The following is a 23514-nucleotide window of genomic DNA, read 5'->3' on the forward strand; positions in this document are numbered from 1 at the left end:
CCCCCACCCCGTGTGTGTGTGTCTCTGCGCGTCTGTCTGCTTGTTCGGCCAGACTTGGATTGTTTCCCTAGGAATGCAAGAGGATGAGGCAAGAGCTGACAACGTGTATAAAATGATGAGAGGCATGGATAGGGTAGACAGTCAGAACCTTTTTCCCAGCATGGAAAATCCAAATACTGGTGGACATATCTTTAAAAGGTGAGAGGGTCAAAGTTTAGAGGAGGTGTGCGGGGCAATTTTGATTACACTGATGTTAGTGCACGCCTGGAACATGCTGCCAGGGCTGATGGTGGAGGCAGATATGATAGTGGTGTTTATGAATGAATGAATGAATAAGTTTATTGGCCAAGTATTCACATACAAGGAATTTACCTTGGTGCTCCGCCCACAAGTGACAACATGACACACAGTGACAGTTAGGAATGGCACATAAAACATTAAACATTAATAATAAAACATTATTGATTAAACATGCGAATTAAATAAAATACCAGATCAAAGGGAGGCTACAGATTTTTGGCTGTTGAGTAGTGCAACTACTCGTGGATAAAAACTGTTTTTATGTCTGGCTGTGGCAGCTCTGACAGTCCGGACTCGCCTTTCAGAGGGAAGTACTTCAAAGAGTTTGTGGCCAGGGTGAGAGGGGTCAGAGATGATCTTGCCCGCTCGCTTCCTGGCCCTTGCAATGTACAGTTCGTCAATGGAGGGAAGGTTGCAGCCAATAATCTTCTCTGCTGATCGGACGATTCGCTGCAGCCTCCAGGTGTCGTGCTTGGTGGCTGAGCCAAACCAGACCATGATGGAGAAGGTGAGGACAGACTCTACGATGGCCGTGTAGAATTGGACCATCATTGCCTGTGGCAGATTGTGTTTCCTCAGCTGCCGCAGGAAGTACATCCTCTGTTGTGCCTTTTTGACTGTGGAGTCGATGGTAGCCCCCCACTTAAGGTCCTTGGAGATGATGGTTCCCAGGAACTTAAAAGACTCCACTGATGTGACTGTGGTGTTGTTGATGGTGAGTGGGGTGAGGGGAGAGGGAGCTCTCCTAAAGTCTACAATCAATTCCACTGTCTTAAGAGCATTGAGCTCCAGGATTATAAACCTACACAGGCACATGGATATGCAGGGAATGGAGTAATCTGGGTCACATGCAGGCAGATTAAAACTGGTCTTGGCATTATGTTTGGCAAGGATATTGTGGGCCAAAGGGCTTGTGTGTGTGTGTGGAATTTTCTGCCATTTTATGCTGTACCCATACCCTGCCCCCGCCTTTACTCAGAGTAGTGTGCACCAGGGAACACTTTGGGTTCTCTCACACTGGTTCCCACTGTGAAGGCCTTCAATAAACCGACTCACCGCTGATCTATGAGCTGTTTCATTTTGTGTCTGTGCCTCTCTGAGTAAAGCCAGATAGAGAGTAAGAGTATTATTCTTCAATAAGGGTATTTAAGAATAAGGGGTAAGCCATTTAGAACGGAGATGAGGAAACACTTCTTCACCCAGAGAGTTGTGAGTCTGTGGAATTCTCTGCCTCAGAGGGCGGTGGAGGCCAGTTCTCTGGATACTTTCAAGAGAGAGCTGGATAGGGCTCTTAAAGATAATGGTGCCAGGGGATATGGGGAGAAGGCAGGAACGGGGTTGTGATTGTGGATGATCACATTGCCATGATCACATGGAATGTCGGTGCTGGCTCGAAGGGTCGAATGGCCTACTCCTGCACCTGTTGTCTATGGTCCCCTGCAGCTTGTTGTTTGTTGTGCTGTGATGTTCTATGTTGGTAGCGGGTGGGAAGGGGACCAGTTCTTGTTTCTGTCCTGTGTAGTAACTCTGTATTAACTGAATGTTTCTCCCTGTGTTGCAGGAGTGTCTGCGCTGGACCGCGACTCTGGGAGCACCTTCTACTCGAACGTCCTGACCCACAGCGTCTCCATTGGGCTGGGCTCGGAGGCAGGCAGCGATAGTCCCCAGCCCACCCAGCCGTGGGAGGGGAGGGGGATGGAGGCCGCTGACAGCCGCAGCCACTCTGGGTACTGGCTGGACCCCCGCGCCAGCTCCCCGCTCCCGGACCCCCACCTCTCACTCACGGGGGACTCGCTGGATGAGAACGGGACGCTGACCCCTCCGGCCGGCCCGGCGGCCCACCGCTCCGGGGGCTTCTTCCCGGGGCTCGATTCTCCCGGCCTCTCGCCCGCCGGCAGGGGAGCGGTGACCGAGCCCCCCTTGCCCAGCGCGGGGGGCTCCCCTCTCCCTCGTCACGGTGATGACCCGTACCGGCGTGGCGAGTCCTTCGTCGGCTCGGAGACTCTGAGCGAGATCCGGAAGCTGCTGGGGGAAGCGTCCCGGATCTCCGCCTGGAGACCAGACCTCCGCTCGCACCGGTCGCCGTTCCCGGCCGAGACTGACCACGCACGGGATCCTGGTGGCAGCTCCCGGCCCCTCCCCGAGGGGGCCACTCTGACCAGCCTCTCGCCCAACCCGGGCCCAGACCCGGCCCAACCCCCCCCACCCACCTCCGTGCCCCTTCCCCGACCTGGCGGGGCCTGGGCAGCAGCCAGCGGCAGCACCAAGCCCGGCAAATCAACGGACGGCAGCAGCCGCACAGACCTGGCGAGTGCCCAACTGACCAGCCGGACAAGAGACCAGAGTCCCGTCACACTGACCAGCTACCGCTGCCCAGCCACACCGGAGATGGACCCCAGGGCACAAGGTGGGAGAACGTCAGGGTCTCGGGGGGGTTATGGGGAGAAGGCCGGAGAATGAGGTTGAGAGGGAGGGATCGATCAGCCATGATTTATTGGCGGAGTGGTGTGAGACTGATGTGAGGGTGGGGTGGGGGGGGGGGGAAGAAGAAAGGAAGAGGAGGAGCCAGAGGGTTGAGGGCGAGCTGAGGAGGAGACAGCAAGGGCTACCGGAAATTGGAGAAGTCAATGTTCAAGCCGCTGGGGTGCAGACTGCCCAAGCGGAATATGAGGTGCTGCTCCTCCAGTTTCCGGTGGTGCCCGCTCTGGTTATGGAGGAGCCCAGGACAGAGAGGTCGGATACGGAATGGGAGGGGGAGTTGAAGTGCTGAGCCACAGGGAGATCAGGTTGGTTAATGCGGACAGCGCAGAGGTGTTCGGCGAAACGATCGCCAAGCCTACGCTTGGTCTCACCGATATAGATCAGCTGACATCTAGAGCAGCGGATGCAGTAGATGAGGTTGGGGGAGATGCAGGTGAACCTCTGTCGCACCTGGAACGACTGCTTGGGTCCTTGAATGGAGTCGAGGGGGGAGGTAAAGCGACAAGTGTAGCATTTCTTGCGGCTGCAAGGGAAGTGCCCGGGGAGGGGGTGGTACGGGTGGGAAGGGAAGAATTGACCAGGGAGTTACGGAGGGAGCAGTCTATGCGGAAGGCAGATATGGGGGGAGATGGGAAGATGTGGCGAGTGGTGGGGTCACGTTGGAGGTGGCGAAACTGACGGAGGACTATTTGTTGTATGTGACGGCAAGTGGGGTGGAAGGTGAGGACTAGGGGGACTCTGTCCGAGTGGGGGGGATGGGGAGAGAGAGCAGTGTTGCGGGGTATTAAAGAGACCCTGGTGAAAGCCTCATCTATATTAGGGGAGGGAACCCCCATTCCCTGAAGAACGAGGACATTTCCGATGCCCTGGTGTGGAACGCCTCATCCTGGGAGCAGATGCGGCGTAGACGGAGGAATTGGGAGTAGGGGATGGAGTCCCTACAGGAAGCAGGGTGGGAGGATAGCCATGGGAGTCAGTGGGTTTATAGTTTATTTTCGCCACCTCCAACATGACCCCACCACTCGCCACATCTTCCCACCCCAGCATGAACATTGACTTCTCCAATTTCCGGTAGCCCTTGCTGTCTCCTCCCCTTCTCAGCTCTCCCTCAGCCCTCTGGCTCCTTCTCTTCCTTTCTTCTTCCCCCCCCCCCCCCCCCCACCCACCCTACATCAGTCTGAAGAAGGGTTTCGGCCCGAAACGTTGCCTATTTCCTACGCTCCATAGATGCTACCGCACCCGCTGAGTTTCTCCAGCATTTTTGTCTGCTTTAGAGATACAGCATGGAAACAGGTCCTTTGGCCCACCGGGTTCTTTAGTAACTTGTCAGTTTCTTTGTTGAACTAAATTAAGGCGCATGTTGCAATCAAAAGCGCTTGAACAATTGGTTGGGAAGAAAGCCAAACTGTAAGAAAGACGACTGCGCCTCCTTGCCGACCCTTGATTCGCACTAGTCATCCCACTACGCACTAGGGACAATTTTACAGAGGCCAATTACCTACAAACATGCACGTCTTTGGGATGTGGGTGGAAACCCACATGGTCACAGGAACAACGTGCAAACTCCACACAGACAGCCCCTGAGGTCAAGATCGAACCCGGGTCGCTTGCACCGTGAGGTAGCAGCTCAATCGCTGCCGTTCACTGGGATATGGGCCAAGTGCAGGTAAATGGGTGCAGCCCAGTATGGCATAGAAACATAGAAACATAGAAATTAGGTGCAGGAGTAGGCCATTCGGCCCTTCGAGCCTGCACCGCCATTCAATATGATCATGGCTGATCATCCAACTCAGTATCCCGTACCTGCCTTCTCTCCATACCCTCTGATCCCCTTAGCCACAAGGGCCACATCTAACTCCCTCTTAAATATAGCCAATGAACTGGCCTCGACTACCCTCTGTGGCAGAGAGTTCCAGAGATTCACCACTCTCTGTGTGAAAAAAGTTCTTCTCATCTCGGTTTTAAAAGATTTCCCCCTTATCCTTAAGCTGTGACCCCTTGTCCTGGACTTCCCCAACATCGGGAGCAATCTTCCTGCATCTAGCCTGTCCAACCCCTTAAGAATTTTGTAAGTTTCTATAAGATCCCCTCTCAATCTCCTAAATTCTAGAGAGTACAAGCCGAGTCTATCCAGGCAACTTGGTCAGCGTGGACAAGGTGGGCCGAATGGCCTGTTTCGGGCTAAATACCTTGACGTCTTTAACGTTGCAGCCAAGAGCCACAACAATCTCCAGTCATGGCATCTTGGCATCTTCTCTGTCCTTCCAGGCTGGGGACGATCTAAAGGGTCAGTGTGGCCTCTGGACGCACTCTCCATCCTCGACGAGGAGGACCGGAGGAAGATCGATGAAATCAAAGCAGAACTACTTCACAATTCAAAGACTTCCACCTCCCCACAGGTAGGTTTGAGAGAGCTTCTGCCCTCACACAGGTGGCCTGTGGAGCCCCTTTTCTGACAGCGCTTGGTTAGGTTTTGGTTAACGTTTGGCTGATCAGCCGTGATCATATTGAATGGCGGTGCAGGCTCGAAGGGCCGACTGGCCTACTCCTGCACCTATTTTCTATGTTTCACCTGTACTTGTTTTGCATGCTGTAGAATGTGGAGAGAGTGGAGTTGAAAGGGGAGCTAGGTGGACAGATCTGTGGTGAGCACCACCCAGGGTTGGATTTCCTACCCATGGGACGGGGTATTGTTTATCTGAGAAGCAGTTTCCAGGTGAGAGCACAACTCTCTTTCCCCACTCTTCATTCTCCTGTCACCCGTGAGACTCGAGTTGAATGAAGCCAGAGTCCCCGGGTGCCGTCAGTGGGAGCTGTGCATGTTTGGGCAATCTTCAGTGAACAAAGAGGGACAAGTCTAGACCTGACCCGTGCTGTCAGAGCAGGCCAGTTTGATGTGTAACCAGCAGGAGTGGTTGCAGACACTGTGTGTCTACACAGGGGCAGTCAACATCACCATTAGATGCCTGCCGGTAAGCTGCTTGTATATTTCTGTAATATGTGAGAAGGAACTGCACATCCAGGTTTACACCGAAGATAGACACAAAATGCTGGAGTAACTCAGCGGATGAGGCAGCATCTCTGGAGAGAGGAACGGGTGACGTTTCTGGTCGAGACCCTGCTTCACCCATTCCTTCTCTCCAGAGATACTGCCTGTCCCGCTGAGTTACTCCAGCTTAAAGTGCCTATCTTCTCATATTTCTGTATTGTGTGTAGTCTTTGTGCTTGATAATGTCTACCTCACGCTAACTGTGCCCACGTCCGTTGGCGAGGCTGCGTTTGGAGTAGTGTTCCGTTTTGGTCATCCTGTTATCGGAAGGGTGTCGTTAAGCTGGAAGCGGTGCAGAGAAGATTTATGAGGATGTGTCCGGGATTCAAGGCTCGGAGCTATAGCGAGAGGCAGTGCAGGCGAGGACTCTATTCCTTGGAGCACAGGTCATCTTAAAGAGGTGTATAAAAATCAGGAGAGGGATAGATTGGGTGAATGCACAGTCTTTTTCCCCAGGATTGGAGTATCAGGAACCAGAGAACAGAGGTTTCAGGTGAGAGGGGAAACATTTAATAGAAATCTGATGGGTAGCTTTTTCACAAAGGGTGACATGGAACGAGCTGCCAGAGGAGGTAGTTGAGGCAGGACGTTATTCCTTGGAGGGCAAGAGACTGAGGGGTAATCTTATGAGGTGTATACAATAATGAAAGGAATAGATCAGCTAAATGCACAGTCTTTTACACAGAGTAGCGGAATCAAGATATAGACTGACAATAGACAATAGGTGCAATGTAGGCCATTCGGCCCTTCAAGCCAGCACCGTCATTCAATGTGATCATGGCTGATCATCCACAATCAGTACCCCGTTCCTGCCTTCTCCCCATATCCCCTGATTCCGCTATCTTTAAGATCCCTATCTAGCTCTCTGTTGAAAGTGTCCAGAGAACCGGCCTCCACCGCCCTCTGAGGCAGAGAATTCCACAGACTCACAACTCCCTGTGCGAAAAAAGTGTTTCCTCATCTCCATTCTAAATGGCTTACCCCTTATTCTTACACTGTGGCCCCTGGTTCTGGACTCCCCCAACATCGGGAACGTGTTTCCTGCCTCTAGCGTATCCAATCCCTTAATAATCTTATATGTTTCAATGAGATCCCCTCTCATCGTTCTAAACTCCAGAGTGTACAAGCCCAGCCGCTCCATTCTCTCAGCATATGACAGTCCCGCCATCCCGGGAATTAACCTTGTAAACCTACGCTGCACCCCCTCAATAGCAAGAATGTCCTTCCTCAAATTAGGGGACCAAAACTGCACACAATACTCCAGGTGTGGTCTCACTAGGGCCCATTGTGTGATGTGGACACAGGTGAGGTGAGGGGGTGATTTAAAAAAATAAGATATGGGATAGTGAGTGAAGAGGAGTCAACTGTAAAGTCAGAGGGTGAGATATCCGTGGGTTGGAGCGGAGAGAAAAGAATCAAGTGAGTGTAACCTCATGCAACAGGTAGAGAACAATGAAAGTCCAACTCGCTGCAGCTTTACGGGCCCATTCACACCACAACACAAACACATATACCATCCACATCCCTCATCAAGGGGATAAATAATGAGTGCAATTTGGGTTAAGATGTACAAGATGGAGGCTTCTGAAGAAGGGTCTCCACCAGAAGGGTCACCTATTCCTTCGCTCCATAGATGCTGCCTCACCCGCTGAGTTTCTCCAGCATTTCTGCCTACCAAGGGTAATATGGGAATGGCTAGGATGGGACAAAAATCAATAATATAATAACATTTAAAAAGGCCCATACCACTCTCTGTGTAAAAACAAAAACACACCTACCCCACACATCTCCATTCAACTGGTTAGGAGGGAGAGCAGACTTGTTGGGCCGAATGGCCGAGTTCTGCTCCTATCACCTATGACCTTAAACTTTCCCCCTCTGAGTTGTGAGTGTGTGGAATTCTCTGCCTCAGAGGGCGGTGGAGGCAGGTTCTCTGGATACTTTCAAGAGAGAGCTAGATAGGGAGTCAGGGGATATGGGGAGAAGGCAGGAACGGGGTACTGATTGGGGATGATCAGCCACGATCACATTGAATGGCGGTGCTGGCTCAAAGGGCCGAATGGCCTACTCCTGCACAGTATTGGACATTTCCACCCTGGGACAAAGATTCTGACTGTTTATAGACACACAATGCTGGAGTAACTCAGCGGGACAGGCAGCATATCTGGGGAGAAGGAATGGGTGACGTTTTGGGTCAAGACCCTTCTTCAGACTGATTCACGGGCTGTTCTGACTGTTTAACCTATCTATGCCTCTCCTAATTTTATATACATCCATCAAGTCACCCCTCAAACTCTGATGTTCCAGAGAAAACAATCCAAGATTGTCCAACCTGTCCCTGTAGCTAATATCCTCGGGTTCGGGCATCATTCTGTAAACCTCTGCTGCCACCTTTCCAAAGTGCCCACATCCTTCTTGTAATGGGGGCGACCAGACCTGTCAAGGGTGATGGGGAGAAGGCAGGAGAATGGGGTTGAGAGGGAAAGATAGATCAGCTATGATTGAATAGTGGAGTAGACTTGAAGGGTAAATAGCCTAATGGGCCTGTCCCACTTACGCGACTTTTTCAACATGTTAAAAATTCAGCGGCAACCAGAAAAACGCTACAATGCTACCAGACTGATTCCTGGGATGTCAGGACTTTCATATGGAGAAAGACTGGATAGACTCGGCTTGTACTCGCTAGAATTTAGGAGATTGAGGGGGGATCTTATAGAAACCTACAAAATTCTTAAGGGGTTGGACAGACTAGATGCAGGAAGATTGTTCCCAATGTTGGGGAAGTCCAGGACAAGGATAAGGGGGAAATCCTTTAGGACCGAATTAGGAGAAAAACATTTTTCACACAGAGAGTGGTGAATCTCTGGAACTCCCTGCCACAAAAGGTAGTTGAGGCCAGTTCATTGGCTATATTTAAGAGGGAGTTAGATGTGGCCCTTGTGGCTAAAGGGATCAGGGAGTATGGAGAGAAGGCAGGTACAGGATACTGAGTTGGATGATCAGCCATGATCATATTGAATGGCGGTGCAGGCTCGAAGGGCCGAATGGCCTACTCCTTCACCTATTGTCTATGTTTCTATGACTCTTTGGGTGACTAGGAGACTACTCACGACCATACAGGTGATACCCTGGCGTGAGTAGTCGCCCAAAGAGTCGTACCTCGTTCTGGTCCCCGCTGGATTTTCAACATGTTGAACATTTTCGTAGCCCTGCTGTGATTATGGACGGGTGCCAGCAAGTCGCCGAAAAAATCGCGTAAGTGGGACAGGCCCATCATTCTGCTCCTACAGTTTACAGTTTAGTTTATTGTCACGTGTTCCAAGATACAGTGAATAGCTTTTTGTTGTGTGCTATCTAGTCAGAAGAAAGACAATACATGATTACTATCAAACTATTTACAGTGTAACTTATGAACTGCACACAATACTGCAAGTGCGGCCTCTCTCAAGCCCTACAAAGCTGCCAGGTGAGGTGCTGATGCTCGCTCCCAATGCCTCCTTCCTTGCCTTCCCCTGGGCGTTGTTGAGGCTCCTCTCAGACAGACTCGCCAGCGCAGGATTCTCCACTGCAGGCGTGGATACCCTGCACCAAGCCGCCAGGCCGTAAGTTGCTGCATTGCCAGTGTGTGGCGCCCGCTGGTGTGTCACCTACAGTCTACCACCTCCAGGCGGTGGGCTGCTCGACCCACCAGGAGCATGCTTTGAGTGTGGAAACCAGGAACTGCATAGAAAGACACAAAGTGCTGGAGTAACTCAGCATCTCTGGAGAACGTGGATAGACGCTTTTCACTAAAAGCTTGTCACTGTACTTTGGTACACGTGACAATAAACTCAACAAAAATAAACTAGACAATGTTTAGTTCTTCAGACTGACCTATCCGTGTTCTCCACAGATGCTGCCTGACCCGCTGAGTTACTCCAGCACTCTGTGAAACGTCACCTATCCATGTTCTCCACAGATGCTGCCTGACCCGCTGAGTTACTCCAGCACTCTGTGAAACGTCACCTATCCATGTTCTCCACAGATGCTGCCTGACCCGCTGAGTTACTCCAGCACTCTGTGCCTTGTTTTGTCATGTGTTGAGTGTAGGCTGACCCGCATGCAGTGGAGGTCAGTGTTGTGCTCCCACGTGTGCGGTGAATCTCTTTTGAATTGTATTGAAAGATACAGCATGATATCAGGCCCTTCGGCCCACCGCGTCCTCGCCGGCCATCGATCGCCCGTTCACACTGGTTCTATGTTATCTCACTTTCACATCCACTCCCTACACACCAGGGGGCAATTTACAGAGGACAATTAACCAACTAACCCGCACGTCGTTGGGATGTGGGTTGAAACTGGAGGAAACCCATGCGGTCACGGGGAGAACGTGCAAACTCCACACAGACAGCACGAGGTCAGGATGGAACACGGGTCTCTGGTGCTGTGAGGCAGCAGCTCTACCGCTGCACTGTCTTTTATGGAGGAGAAGGACAGTTATTGTGTGTGCTGTTTGTGGGCCTCCTGTGTGTGTGTGTGGTGTCATATCTCTAACTGCGGTGGGGGCGGGTAAACACTCAAACCGGGAACGGCCTCACAGCGCCAGAGACCCGGGTTCCATTCTGACTACGGTCGCTGTCTGAACGGAGTTTGTACGTACTCCCCGTGACCTCGTGGGTTTACTCCGGGTGCTCCGGATTCCTCCCACACTCCAAAGGTTATGGGTTAATTGGCTTCTGTAAATGGTAAATTACCCCTATTAAGTGTAGGATAGTGTTAGTGTGTGGGGTGATTCTTCTGGTCGGTGGACTGTAGGGTCTATTTCCACACTATGCCTAAAGTCTACACTTGTGATCCTCAGCAAGATGTGATGTACTTTAGGGAGTCATCTTTGACTCACCCTGGCCACAAACTCTTTGAATCACTTCCCTCTGGAAGGCGACTCCGGACTGTCAAAGCCGCCACAACCAGACATAAAAACAACTTTTTTCCACGAGTAGTAGCTCTACTCAACAACCAAAAAAAAACCAACCAGACGTCGGTAGCCTCCTTTTGCTCTGGTATTTTATTATATCGCATGTTTAATCGATAATGTTTTATTATCAATGTTTAATGTTTTATGTTTTATTCTTAACTGTCACTGTGTGTCGTGTTGTTATTTGCGAGCAGAGCACCAAGGTAAATTCCTTGTATCTGTACACACTTAGCCAATAAACTTATTCATTCATCATGGATAGGGAAGGTTCAGATGGGTATAGGCCAAATATGGGCTGTGGGGGTGGTGGAGTGTGCGGCTAAAGAGGGAATGACTGGGGTGTGAGTGGTCCTTGGTTATATTGGTGGAACGACCAGAGTGTGCGGTCCTGAGATTGCCCGAGTGTGGCTGAGTAGCAGAGGTCACGCGGAGTTGCCGGGTATGTAGGGGGAAAAACAGGGCACTGGGGGTCATTCTTGATAATGTCTGTGCGTGTGTCCATGTGTGGCCCTAGGGCCAGTGTCAGTGTGTGACCCTAGGGCCTGTGTCCGTGTGTGTGGGCCGTAGGGCCTGTGTCCGTGTGTGGGCCTAGGGCCTGTGTCAGTGTGTGTGGGCCGTAGGGCCTGGGTCAGTGTGTGTGGGCCATAGGGCCTGTGTCAGTGTGTGTGGGCCTAGGGCCTGTGTCCGTGTGTGAGCCCTTGAGCCTGTTTCCGTGTGTGGCCCTGGGGCCTGTGTCCGTGTGTGTGGGCCCTAGGGCCTGTGTCCATGTGTGGGCCTTTGGGCCTGTGTCAGTGTGTGTGGGCCTAGGGCCTGTCCGTGTGTGAGCCCTTGAGCCTGTTTCCATGTGTGGCCCTGGGGCCTGTGTCCGTGTGTGGGCCCTAAGGCCCGTGTCCGTGTGTGGGCCCTAAGGCCCGTGTCCGTGTGTGGGCCCTAGGGCCCGTGTCTGTGTGTGGGCCCTAAGGCCCGTGTCCGTGTGTGGGCCCTAAGGCCCGTGTCCGTGTGTGGGCCCTAGGGCACGTGTCCGTGTGTGGGCCCTAGGGCACGTGTCCGTGTGTGGGCCCTAGGGCACGTGTCCGTGTGTGGGCCGTAGGGCCTGTGTCTGTGTGTGGGCCTAGGGCCCGTGTCCGTGTGTGGGCCCTAGGGCCCGTGTCCGTGTGTGGGCCCTAGGGCCTGTGTCTGTGTGTGGGCCCTAAGGCCCGTGTCCGTGTGTGGGCCGTAGGGCCTGTGTCTGTGTGTGGGCCCTAGGGCCTGTGTCTGTGTGGGCCCTAGGGCCCGTGTCCGTGTGTGGGCCCTAGGGCCCGTGTCCGTGTGTGGGCCCTAGGGCCCGTGTCCGTGTGTGGGCCCTAGGGCCCGTGTCCGTGTGTGGGCCCTAGGGCACGTGTCCGTGTGTGGGCCCTAGGGCCCGTGTCCGTGTGTGGGCCCTAGGGCCCGTGTCCGTGTGTGGGCCCTAGGGCCCGTGTCCGTGTGTGGGCCCTAGGGCCCGTGTCCGTGTGTGGGCCCTAGGGCCCGTGTCCGTGTGTGGGCCCTAGGGCCCGTGTCCGTGTGTGGGCCCTAGGGCCCGTGTCCGTGTGTGGGCCGTAGGGCCCGTGTCCATGTGTGGGCCGTAGGGCCCGTGTCCATGTGTGTGGGCCCTAGGGCCTGTGTCCGTGTGTGGGCCCTAGGGCCCGTGTCCGTGTGTGGGCCCTAGGGCCCGTGTCCATGTGTGTGGGCCCTAGGGCCTGTGTCCGTGTGTGGGCCCTAGGGCCCGTGTCCGTGTGTGGGCCCTAGGGCCCGTGTCCGTGTGTGGGGCCCTAGGGCCCGTGTCCGTGTGTGGGCCGTAGGGCCCGTGTCCGTGTGTGGGCCGTAGGGCCCGTGTCCATGTGTGTGGGCCCTAGGGCCTGTGTCCGTGTGTGGGCCCTAGGGCCTGTGTCCATGTGTGTGGGCCCTAGGGCCCGTGTCTGTGTGTGGGCCGTAGGGCCCGTGTCCGTGTGTGGGCCGTAGGGCACGTGTCCGTGTGTGGGCCGTAGGGCACGTGTCCATGTGTGGGCCCTAGGGCACGTGTCTGTGTGTGTGTGGGCCCTAGGGCCTGTGTCCGTGTGTGGGCCCTAGGGCCCGTGTCCGTGTGTGGGGCCCTAGGGCCTGTGTCCGTGTGTGGGCCGTAGGGCCCGTGTCCGTGTGTGGGCCGTAGGGCCCGTGTCCATGTGTGTGGGCCCTAGGGCCTGTGTCCGTGTGTGGGCCCTAGGGCCTGTGTCCATGTGTGTGGGCCCTAGGGCCCGTGTCTGTGTGTGGGCCGTAGGGCCCGTGTCCGTGTGTGGGCCGTAGGGCACGTGTCCGTGTGTGGGCCGTAGGGCACGTGTCCATGTGTGGGCCCTAGGGCACGTGTCTGTGTGTGTGTGGGCCCTAGGGCCTGTGTCCGTGTGTGGGCCCTAGGGCACGTGTCCGTGCTGAGACACTGAGCCTGTAGTCTTTGGGCTGGGTGGGTGGGAGCTGTACCGGCGAGCAGTCAGATTGATGCTGGTGTCTTTGGCAGGGAACGTGGTGGGCTGGAGCCGAGGATTCATCGCTGAAGTCGGACCCCTCCTCGTCTGCAGACTCCAGCTGGCCTGCCCACCCCCTGGCAGGGCTCCCGTCCCTCGGCACAGCAAGATCCCGGCCCCAGAGCCCAGCGGGAGGGGCTGCCCTGGGAGGGTCCATGGGGGAACCCGTGCCCGTCCTCTCCGTCTGCCAGCAGGCACAGCCCATTGCTGCCATCACCTTCTCCTCCCGCAGGAAACCTTGTCACGCCAGCCCCTCGCCCTCCACTACACAAGCCGCCAGCCCCTCCGCTCCTCAAGCCTCCAGCCTCCTGCCCTCTGCTCCCCACCCATCCAGCGCCTCATATTCTGCCCCCCTTCCCTCCAGTGCCCTGTCCTCCACTCCCCTCCCCACCAGCCTCCCACCCTCTGCTCCCCTCCCCGCGCCCCCTCCTGTGGACGCCGACCCCGCCCACGGCTCTCCCGAGGCCGGGCTCGGAGGGGAGGAGGGGTGGTGGCCGCGGGGTGACCCGTGGCCAGTGGGCAAGTCCAGCCGGGTGGGAGGGAGCCCAGCAGAGTCCTGCTCCCCCCCCCGCTCCCCCATCCGGACCGTGATGTCTCACGTCAGGGTCACCCTGTCCCCCAACCGGCCCGACACCCTGGGCACCCCTCCCTCGCCCCCGGGGATGTCCCGGCTCACGGGCACAGATGCAGAGTGGACGCGTCTGGTCTCCGGACGGCACCCCTCACCGGCACGTCCACATCTCTCACCGTCACCTCCCCACCCCTCCTCTGCCCCTGCAGTGGCCCACACCGGCCCACCTTACCCCCCCCTGCCAATGCCCATGCCGGCATTCTGGCCCTCCCTCCCCCTCTTGTTCGAGCGCCCCTCGGAAGGTCCGACCGCCGAGGCCGGGCAGACCCTCGGTCGGGACTGGGCGGGAGAGCGGGTTGCCGCGGTGAAGGACGGCAGCAAGGTGGACGTATCCACACAGACGTCGGGGCTCGGCCAGTCGCCACCACCACCGGCACAGTGCCACGACTCCACCGAGGAAACAGCGCCGGAGACCACGGGAACCACCACCGTCTCTGGCCATGCCGGACACACAGGTCAGTGCCTGAATTAGTTCAGTTTATTGTCACGTGTACCGAGGTACAGTGAAAAGCTTTTGTTGCCTGCTAATTGTCCAGGGGCCACAGTTTAACCCAGGGGCCACAGTTTAACCCAGGGGCCACAGTTTAAGAATAAGGGGTAAGCCATTTAGAACGTTGACGAGGAAACACTTTTTCTCACAGAGAGTGGTGAGTCTGTGGAATTCTCTGCCTCAGAGGGCAGTGGAGGCCGGTTCTCTGGATGCTTTCAAGAGAGAGCTAGATAGGGCTCTTAAAGATAGCGCAGTCAGGGGATATGGGGAGAAGGCAGGAACGGGGTACTGATTGGGGATGATCAGCCATGATCACATTGAATGGCGGTGCTGGCTCGAAGGGCTGAATGGCCTACTCCTGCACCTATTGTCTATTGTCTAACCAGTCAGCGGAAAGACTACACATGATTACCATCGAGCTATCCACCGTGTACAGATGCAGGATAAAGGGAATAACGTTTAGTGCGAGGTAAAGTCCAATTAAAGATACAGTGCCCTCCATAATGTTTGGGACAAAGACCCATCATTTATTCATTTGCCTCTACTCCACAATTTGAAATTTGTAATAGAAGAAAATCACAAGTGGCTAAAGTGTACATTTTCAGATTTTAATAAAAGCCTTTTTTATACATTTTGGTGTCACCATGTAGAAATTACAGGTATGTTTATACATGGGAAGGGGCGTGAAGGGCAGGTTTACATTGGTTATTGTCATGTGTACCCAGGTACAGGGAAAAGCTTTGTTTTGCCTGCAAGTCATCAGGGTCACATAATACTATACATTAATACAATCAAATTAAAGTAACGTACAATAGGCAGAGCAGAGGTCTGCAGAAGGGTCACCTATTCATGTGCTCCACAGATGCTGCGTGACCCACTGAGTTACTCCAGCACTTTGTGTCTGTCCTGACCAGCCTATCTATCTACTTGTTCTGAATAGATGACCATTCGGGTTAGGTCTGAAGAAGGGTTCTGACCCGAAACATCACCTTTTCCTTTACTCCAGAGATGCTGCCTGATCTGCTGAGTTACTCCAGCATTTTGTGTCTAAGCCGTGTGTTTGTACAAGTACATGGAGTATTGTGTGCAGTTTTGGTCCCCTAATTTGAGGAAGGACATTCTCCCTATTTAGGGAGTGCAGCGTAGGTTCACAAGGTTAATTCCCGGGATGGCGGGACTGTCATATGCTGAGAGAATGGAGTGGCTGGGCTTGTACACTCTTGAGTTTAGAAGGATGAGAGGGAATCTTATTGATACATACAAGATTATTAGGGATTTGGACACGCTAGAGGGAGGAAACATGTTCCCGATGTTGGGGGAGTCCAGAACCAGGGGCCACAGTTTAAGAATAAGGAGTAAGCCATTTAGAACGGAGACGAGGAAACACTTTTTCACACAGAGAGTTGTGAATCTGTGGAATTCTCTGCCTCAGAGGGCGGCGGAAGCAGGTTCTCTGGAACCTTTCAAGAGAGAGCTGGATAGGGCTCTTAAAGATAGCGGAGTCAGGGGATATGGGGAGAAGGCAGGAACGGGGTACTGATTGGGGATGATCAGCCATGATCATATTGAATGGCGGTGCTGGCTCGAAGGGCCGAATGGCCTACTCCTGCACCTATTGTCTATTGTCTATTGATAGGTTTAGAGGGATAGTGGTCGTGGTGAGGTAGAGGGTGTGACTGCTAGTGAGGCAGGCAGGGGAACAGAGTTGAGGACTGAGTTAGTGGACTATAGGAATGATGAGCAACCTGACCAATGCACTGTGGTTCAGGGGGCCATTCCAGAGGGGACAGGGAATAAAAACTTGGGGAGTGTCTTCATCTCAGCCCCCCCCCCCCCCCCCCACCCCCTCGGTCATGGCTGACCATGGGTGTCTCCAGGGTGCTATTCCCTATATGGAGGACGCCTGTGCGAGACTTTGTTTAACATGGGGAGACTGGTGCACAGACAGCCACCCCACGGTCCTTGACAGATCAGGGTCAGGATCCAATGGCATGTAGTCCAAGACGACCGGAGATCCTTTTCTGCTGCAGCCTTCATCCGCCTTCCCAGCCGTCGTGACGCTCCTCTAAGGTCAGCCATCGTCCTCCGCCTGTTCCACTGTTGAGGTCTTGGTTGGATTGCTCTTTGTCAGAGATCTCCCCCTCCACCTTACCGCCATGGGTGGCCCTACCAGGGGTATAGATAGCTCCAGACGGCATCGCTCTCAGGATCTCAGGTCCACACAAGCTTCTCCACCATGACAAGGTGACGATCCACAGAGGATTGAGAGTGCCGAAGGCTGTGTTGCCTGCCTGGTGCCCAGGTTCAGGACACCTCATCTGACCCGCAGAGGAACTTGGAGTGGAAGGGGAAAGATCCAGTCGTCGTGGTCCATTTGGGTAGCAATGACGTAGGTAGAATGAGGAAAGAGGTTCTGCTAAAGGAATTTGAACAGCTAGGTACCAAATTGAAAAGCAGAACCAAGAAGGTAATTTTCTCACCCTAGGGTTCTGAAAGAGGTGGCTTTAGAGATTGTGGGGACATTGACAGTGATATTTCAGGAATCACTAGAGTCAGGAGACGTCCCAGATGATTGGAAAATTGCCAATATTACCCCGCTGCACAAGAAGGGAGCAAAGCAGAATAGTGGGAACTCTAGGCCAGTTAGTCTGACTGGTGGTTTGTAAGATTTTAGAGTCCATTATAAAGGATGAGGTTACGGAGTACTATGAGATTCACGATAAAATAGGCGGAAGTCAGCGTGGCTTTGTGAAGGGGACGTCTTGCTTGACAAACCTGCTGGAATTCTTTGAAGAAGTCAATAGCAGGACAGACAAAGGAGAGTCAGTAGATGTTGTTTACTTAGATTTTCAGAAAGTCTTTGATAAGGTGCCACACGTGAGGCTGCTAAGGAAGATGAGAGCCCACGGCATCAAGGGGCAGATACTAGCATGGATAGCAGGTTGGCTGGATGGCAGAAGACAAAGAGTGGCTTGGCTGCCAGTGACTAGTGGAGTTCCGCAAGGGTCGGTGCTGGGGCCGTTACTCTTCACATTGTATATTAATGATTTGGACGAGGGGATTGACGATTTGTGGCCAAGTTTGCGGATGATACGAAAATAGGTGGAGGTGCAGGTAGTGTAGAGAAAGCAGGGATTCTACAGAAGGACTTGGACAGGTTGGGAGAGTGGGCAGAGAAGTGGCAGATGGAATATAGTGTAGCAAAGTGTGGAGTTGGTCGTAGGAATAAAGGCGTAGACTATTTTCTAAATGGGGAGAGAATCCAGAGATCGGAGGGGCAAAGGGACTTGGGAGTGTTGGTGCAGTTAATCTACAAGCCGAATCAGTTGTAAAGAAAACAAACTCAATGCTAGCATTTATTTCAAGAGGGCTTGGATACAATAACAGGGATGTAATGCTGAGGCTCTAGAAGGCTCTGGTCAGGCTTCATTTGGAATATTGTGAGCAATTTTAGACCCCATATCTGAGGAAGGATGTGCTGGCTCTGTAGAGGGTCCAGAGGAGGTTTACAATATTCCAGGAATGAGTGGGTTAACCTATGATGAGCGTTTGTCGGCACTGGGCCTGTACTCACTGGAGTTTAGAAGAATGAGGGGGGACCTCATTGAAACGTACAGATGATACTAAGATAGGTGGGGTTGTGGATAATGAAGTAGATTTTCAAAGTCTACAGAGAGATTTATGCCAGTTGGAAGAGTGGACTGAAAGATGGCAGATGGAGTTTAATGCTGATAAATGTGAGGTGCTACATCTTGGCAGGACAAATCAAAATAGGACGTACATGGTAATGGTAGGGAATTGAAGAATGCAGGTGAACAGAGGGATCTGGGAATAACTGTGCACAGTTCCCTGAAAGTGGAATCTCATGTAGATAGGGTGGTAAAGAAAGCTTTTGGTGTGCTGGCCTTTATAAATCAGAGCATTGAGTATAGAAGTTGGGATGTAATGTTAAAATTGTACAAGGCATTGGTGAGGCCAATTCTGGAGTATGGGGTACAATTTGGTCGCCTAATTATAGGAAGGATGTCAACAAAATAGAGAGAGTACAGAGGAGATTTACTAGAATGTTGCCTGGTTTCAGCAACTAAGTTACAGAGAAAGGTTGAACAAGTTAGGGCTTTACTCTTTGGAGCGCAGAAGGTTAAGGGGGACTTGATAGAGGTCTTAAAATGATGAGAGGGATAGACAGAGTTGACGTGGATAAGCTTTTCCCACTGAGAGTAGGGAAGATTCAAACAAGGGGACATGACTTGAGAATTAAGGGACAGAAGTTTAGGGGTAACATGAGGGGGAACTTCTTTACTCAGAGAGTGGTGGCTGTGTGGAATGAGCTTCCAGTGAAGGTGGTGGAGGCAGGTTCATTTTTATCATTTAAAAATAAATTGGATAGTTATATGGACGGGAAAGAAATGGAGGGTTATGGTCTGAGCACAGGTATATGGGACTAGGGGAGAATACGTGTTCGGCACGGACTAGAAGGGTCGAGATGGCCTGTTTCCGTGCTGTCATTGTTATATGGTTATTATATGGTTATCTTGGTCGGCATGGATGAATCGGGCTGAAGAACCTGTTTCTGTGCTCTGGGACACTGTGCCTCTAAGTAAGAGTTTCACAGCTCCTGTTTATATCTGGTGTGTCTAACAAATAAATACTCAATCTCTTTTAGAGGCATGTGGGACAAGAGTAGATGAGGCATCTTGGCCAGTATGGACTTGTTGGGCCGATGGGCCTGTCCACTATGTATTACTATGATTCCATTGGTTTTATTGCTGGCTATAAAGCTCATGCATTCTTGTGGACTGGATCCTTAGCCATAGAGACATTCAACGTGGAAACGGGCCATTCAGCTCAACCTGCCCACATTGACCAACATGTCCCATCTACACTAGTCCCACCTGCTTGCCTGCTATCCCTGTAACCCTCTCCTCTCCATCTACCAGTCTAAATATTTCTTAAACGTTTCGACAGTCCCTGCATCAAGCACCTCCTCCGGCAGCTTGTTTCATACACCCATCACAATCTGTGTTAAAAACAAAATTAACCCTCCGGTTTCCATCAAATCTTTTCCCCTTCACCTTAAACCTACGTCCTCTGGTCCTCGATTCCCATACTCTGGGCAAGAGATTCTGTGCATCTACCCGATCTATTCCCCTCATGATGTTGCACATCTCTATAAGATCTCCCCTCATCCTCCTGCACTGCAAGGAATAGCCTGCTCAACCTCTCCCTACAGCTCTGACCCTCGAGTCCTCGCACTGTCTCGTGAATCTTTTCTGGAACCTTCCAATTTTGACATCTTCCAACATCTTTCCTATAGCATGGCCTCCAGATCTGAATACAATACTGTGAATGTGGCCGCACCAACATCTTATATTATATATATAGTTCAGAGTTTGTTTGAAGTTGTGTTTAATAGTCTGATAGCTGTGGAGAAGGAGCTGTTCCTGAACCTGGATGTACCAGATTTTAGGTTCCTGCACCTTCTACCTGATGGCAGCGGAGAGATAATAATAATAATAATAAATTTTATTTAATGGGCGCCTTTCAGACATCTCAAGGACACCTTACATAGTAATCGGAATAAAAACATATAATCGGAATAGAACAGGTAAAAAAGACATCACAGAGACACAAATTAAAAACAGAATTCAATCCAAAACCAGAAAATCATAAACACAGTGTGAAGAGAGAGCAGCGGCAGCCAAAGCGCGCCAGCGTCCACTCTCTCTTCACGGCAGCCATCTTGGACACAGACCTACAGGACTACAATTAGACAAAAAAATCATCCCCCCACAGTGGATAGCACTGTGGAGGAAGGCACAATGTCCAGTCCCCACACCATGGTCACCCCAAAGTCAGGCCTATTGAGGCCACCGCAATTGCCTCTACGGAGGCCCGATGTCCCTGGCCGTTCTCACCGGGTGGTCTTGCCCCGGCTTCGGGAGAGTCCTTTCGGCGGCTGGGCCACCTGGAACGGCCGCTTCCTGGTTGGAGCCCGCGGCTGCCGAAGCCGACAAGGCCGGTTTGGAGCTCCCAGGCTCCCGATGATAAAGTCGGCGCCGCCTCTTTGAGTGTGTGGCCAGGATGGTGTGGATCCTTGATGATGCTGCCAGCCTTTTTGTGGCAGCGACTGCGATAGATCCCCTCGATGGTAGGGAGGTCAGAGCCGATGATGGACTGGGCAGTGTTTACTACTTTTTGTAGTCTTTTCTGATCCTGGGCACTCAAATTGCCGAACCAAGCCACGATGCAACTGGTCAGCATGCTCTCTACTGTGCACTTATAGAAGTTTGAGAGAGTCCTCCTTGACAAACCGACTCTCCGTAATCTACTCAGGAAGTAGAGGGGCTGTGGTCCGTGCATGGGCCTTGACTTGGTTGAAGTTAGGGGAGAGCAAGGGCTGACTTTCTGTTCCGTTACTGGGCTAAATATGGAACAATGCATTTCCTTTGCCATCATGGCAGTGCTTTGTGACATCACGGGCCAGAGTTCTGGTCCTGGTGGTGGAGTTTGGGCACCACTGCAGGTTGTCATGTAGACTGGTCGCATTGATGTACTGGCCGGCAGCGCGGGGGCCGAAGGGCCAGGCTGGAGACTGGTGGAAGGGGGTTGCCAAGCTGCTGCCAGGGTCAATGGGCCAGAGGGAGTCTGGTGCCTGGACCCACAGGGGGTAGGCCTGGGGCCTGGGGATCGGGGAGTGTGGCACTGTCAGAGTTTGTGTGCTGGGGGTGGGGGCAGTCCGGTGCACGGGTCTCAGGGGGTGGGGGGGGTGGGGCAGGGGTTTGGGTTTGAGTCTGTTGCTAGGGCCGAAGATAGACACAGAGTGCTGGAGTAACTCAGCGGGTCAGGCAGCATCTGTGGAGAACATGGATAGGTGACGTTTCGGGTCAAAACCCTTCCTCAGACAGCATTCTAATAGTGGATGGCACGGTGGCGCAGCGGTAGAGTTGCTGCCTTGCAACGCTTGCAGCGCCAGAGATCCGGGGTCGATCCCGACTACGGGTGCTGTCTGTACGGAGTTTATACGTTCTCCCCATGACCTGCGCGGGTTTTCTCCGAGATTTTCAGTTTCCTCCCACACTCCAAAGACGTGCGGGTTTGTAGGTTAATTGGCTTGGTGCAAATGTAAATTGTCCCTAGTGTGTGTAGGGTAGTGTTAGTGTACGAGGATCGCTGGTCGGTGCGGACTCGGTGGGCCGAAAGGTCTGTTTCCGCTCTGTATCTCTGTCACCTGTTCATAAGGTTATATGTGATAGGAGCAGATGTTGGCCATTCGGCCCATCGTCCACCACCATTAAATTGTGGTTGATCTTTCTCTCCCTCTCAACCCCATTCTCCAGCCATCTATCTCCCCGTAATCCCTGACACTCGTACCACTCGAGAATTTTCTTTTCACCAGAGACGCTGCCTGTCCCGCTGAGTTACGGCAGCATTTTGAGTTTATCTCTGGTGTAAACCAGGATCTGCAGTTCCTTCCTAAACCGTTGCTAGGGCCAGTGACTTGCTACATGATGCTAATGGAATGTTGGCTTTCATAACAAGAGGATTTCAGTATAGGAGGTTCTTCTGCAGTTGTATAGGGCTCTGGTGAGACCACATCTGGAGTATTGTGTACAGTTTTGGTCTCCTAATTTGAGGAAGGACATCCTTGTGATTGAGGCAGTGCAGCGTAGGTTCACGAGATTGATCCCTGGGATGGCGGGACTGTCATGAGGAAAGATTGAAAAGACTAGGCTTGTATTCACTGGAGTTTGGAAGGATGAGGGGGTATCTTATAGAAACATATAAAATTATAAAAGGACTGGACAAGCTAGATGCGGGAAAAATGTTCCCAATGTTGGGCGAGTCCAGAACCAGGGGCCCACAGTCTTAGAATAAAGGGGAGGCCATTTAAAACTGAGGTGAGAAGAAACTTTTTCACCCAGAGAGTTGTGAAATTTGTGGAATTCCCTGCCACAGAGGGCAGTGGAGGACAAATCACTGGATGGATTTAAGAGAGAGTTAGATAGAGCTCTAGGGCTAGTGGAGTCTAGGGATATGGGGAGAAGGCAGGCCGATTGGGGATGATCAGCCATGATCACAATGAATGGTGGTGCTGGCTCGAAGGGCCGAATGGCCTCCACCTGCACCTATTTTCTATGTATGTGATTCAGAGGGGGGGGGAATTTGCCGCTTAGGTCTCTGCCTCATTGTGTTGAGGACTCTAGATTGCTGTAACTGGATAGGCTAGGTCTTGTTTCCGTGGAGCGCTGGAGGGGTGAGCTTATGGAGGTGTATGAAACCATCCGCAACATCGATAAGGTCCCCAGAGTAGGGGAATCAAAAACCAGAGCACACAGGTTCCAGGTGAAAGGGGGAAGATTGAATAGGAAACTGAGGTGCAACTTGTCCACACACAGGGTGGTGGGTGAATGGAACGAGCTGCCAGAGGAGGTTGTGGACAATAGACAATAGATGCAGGAGGAGGCCATTCGGCCCTTCGAGCCAGCACCGCCATTCAATGTAATCATGGCTGATCATCCACAATCGGTACCCCGTTCCTGCCTACTCCCCATATTCCCTGACTCCGCTATCTTTAAGAGCCCTATCTAGCTCTCTGTTGAAAGTACCGCCTCCACCGCCCTCTGAGGCAGAAAATTCCCCAGACTCACAACTCTCTGTTGAGGCAGGGACTATAATAACATTTAGACAGGTACATGGATAGGAAGGGTTTAGCCCAGAGGTTACCAACCTTTTTCGTCCTGTTTACCCCAGGCAACTTTAATAGCACATAACAGTGTTATTTCACTTATTTATGAACAACTGATGATGAACAGATACCGGTATACCAGAACCAAACACATTTACCTCCTGGGTCAGCTAAATTTACCCCCTGTTCAAGAAGGAACTGCAGATGCTGGAAAATTGAAGGTAGACAAAATTGCTGGAGAAACTCAGCGGGTGAGGCAGCATCTATGGAACGAAGGTTTCGGCCGAAACCCTTCTTCAGACTTCCCGTTCCTGCCTTCTCCCCATATCCCCTGACTCCGCTATTTCTAAGAGCCCTATCTAGCTCTCTGTTGAAAGTATCCAGAGAATCTGCCTCCACCGCCC

The 23514-nt window shown here is 52.5% G+C and overlaps 1 protein-coding gene across 1 annotated transcript in view; it reads left to right on the plus strand.

The window, feature by feature from the left end:
- LOC116986795 (collagen alpha-1(I) chain-like) overlaps positions 1–23514 on the plus strand; it is a 67831-nt gene that overhangs the window by 25728 nt on the left and 18589 nt on the right. The window contains exons 9-11 of the mRNA XM_033042535.1: positions 1862–2707; positions 5050–5180; positions 13294–14386. Of these exons, the coding sequence (XP_032898426.1) occupies positions 1862–2707; positions 5050–5180; positions 13294–14386 (2070 nt within the window). The remainder of the gene's footprint in view (positions 1–1861; positions 2708–5049; positions 5181–13293; positions 14387–23514) is intronic.

Source organism: Amblyraja radiata, chromosome 1, assembly GCF_010909765.2.
Source record: "Amblyraja radiata isolate CabotCenter1 chromosome 1, sAmbRad1.1.pri, whole genome shotgun sequence".
In the NCBI taxonomy this organism is placed as follows: domain Eukaryota; kingdom Metazoa; phylum Chordata; class Chondrichthyes; order Rajiformes; family Rajidae; genus Amblyraja; species Amblyraja radiata.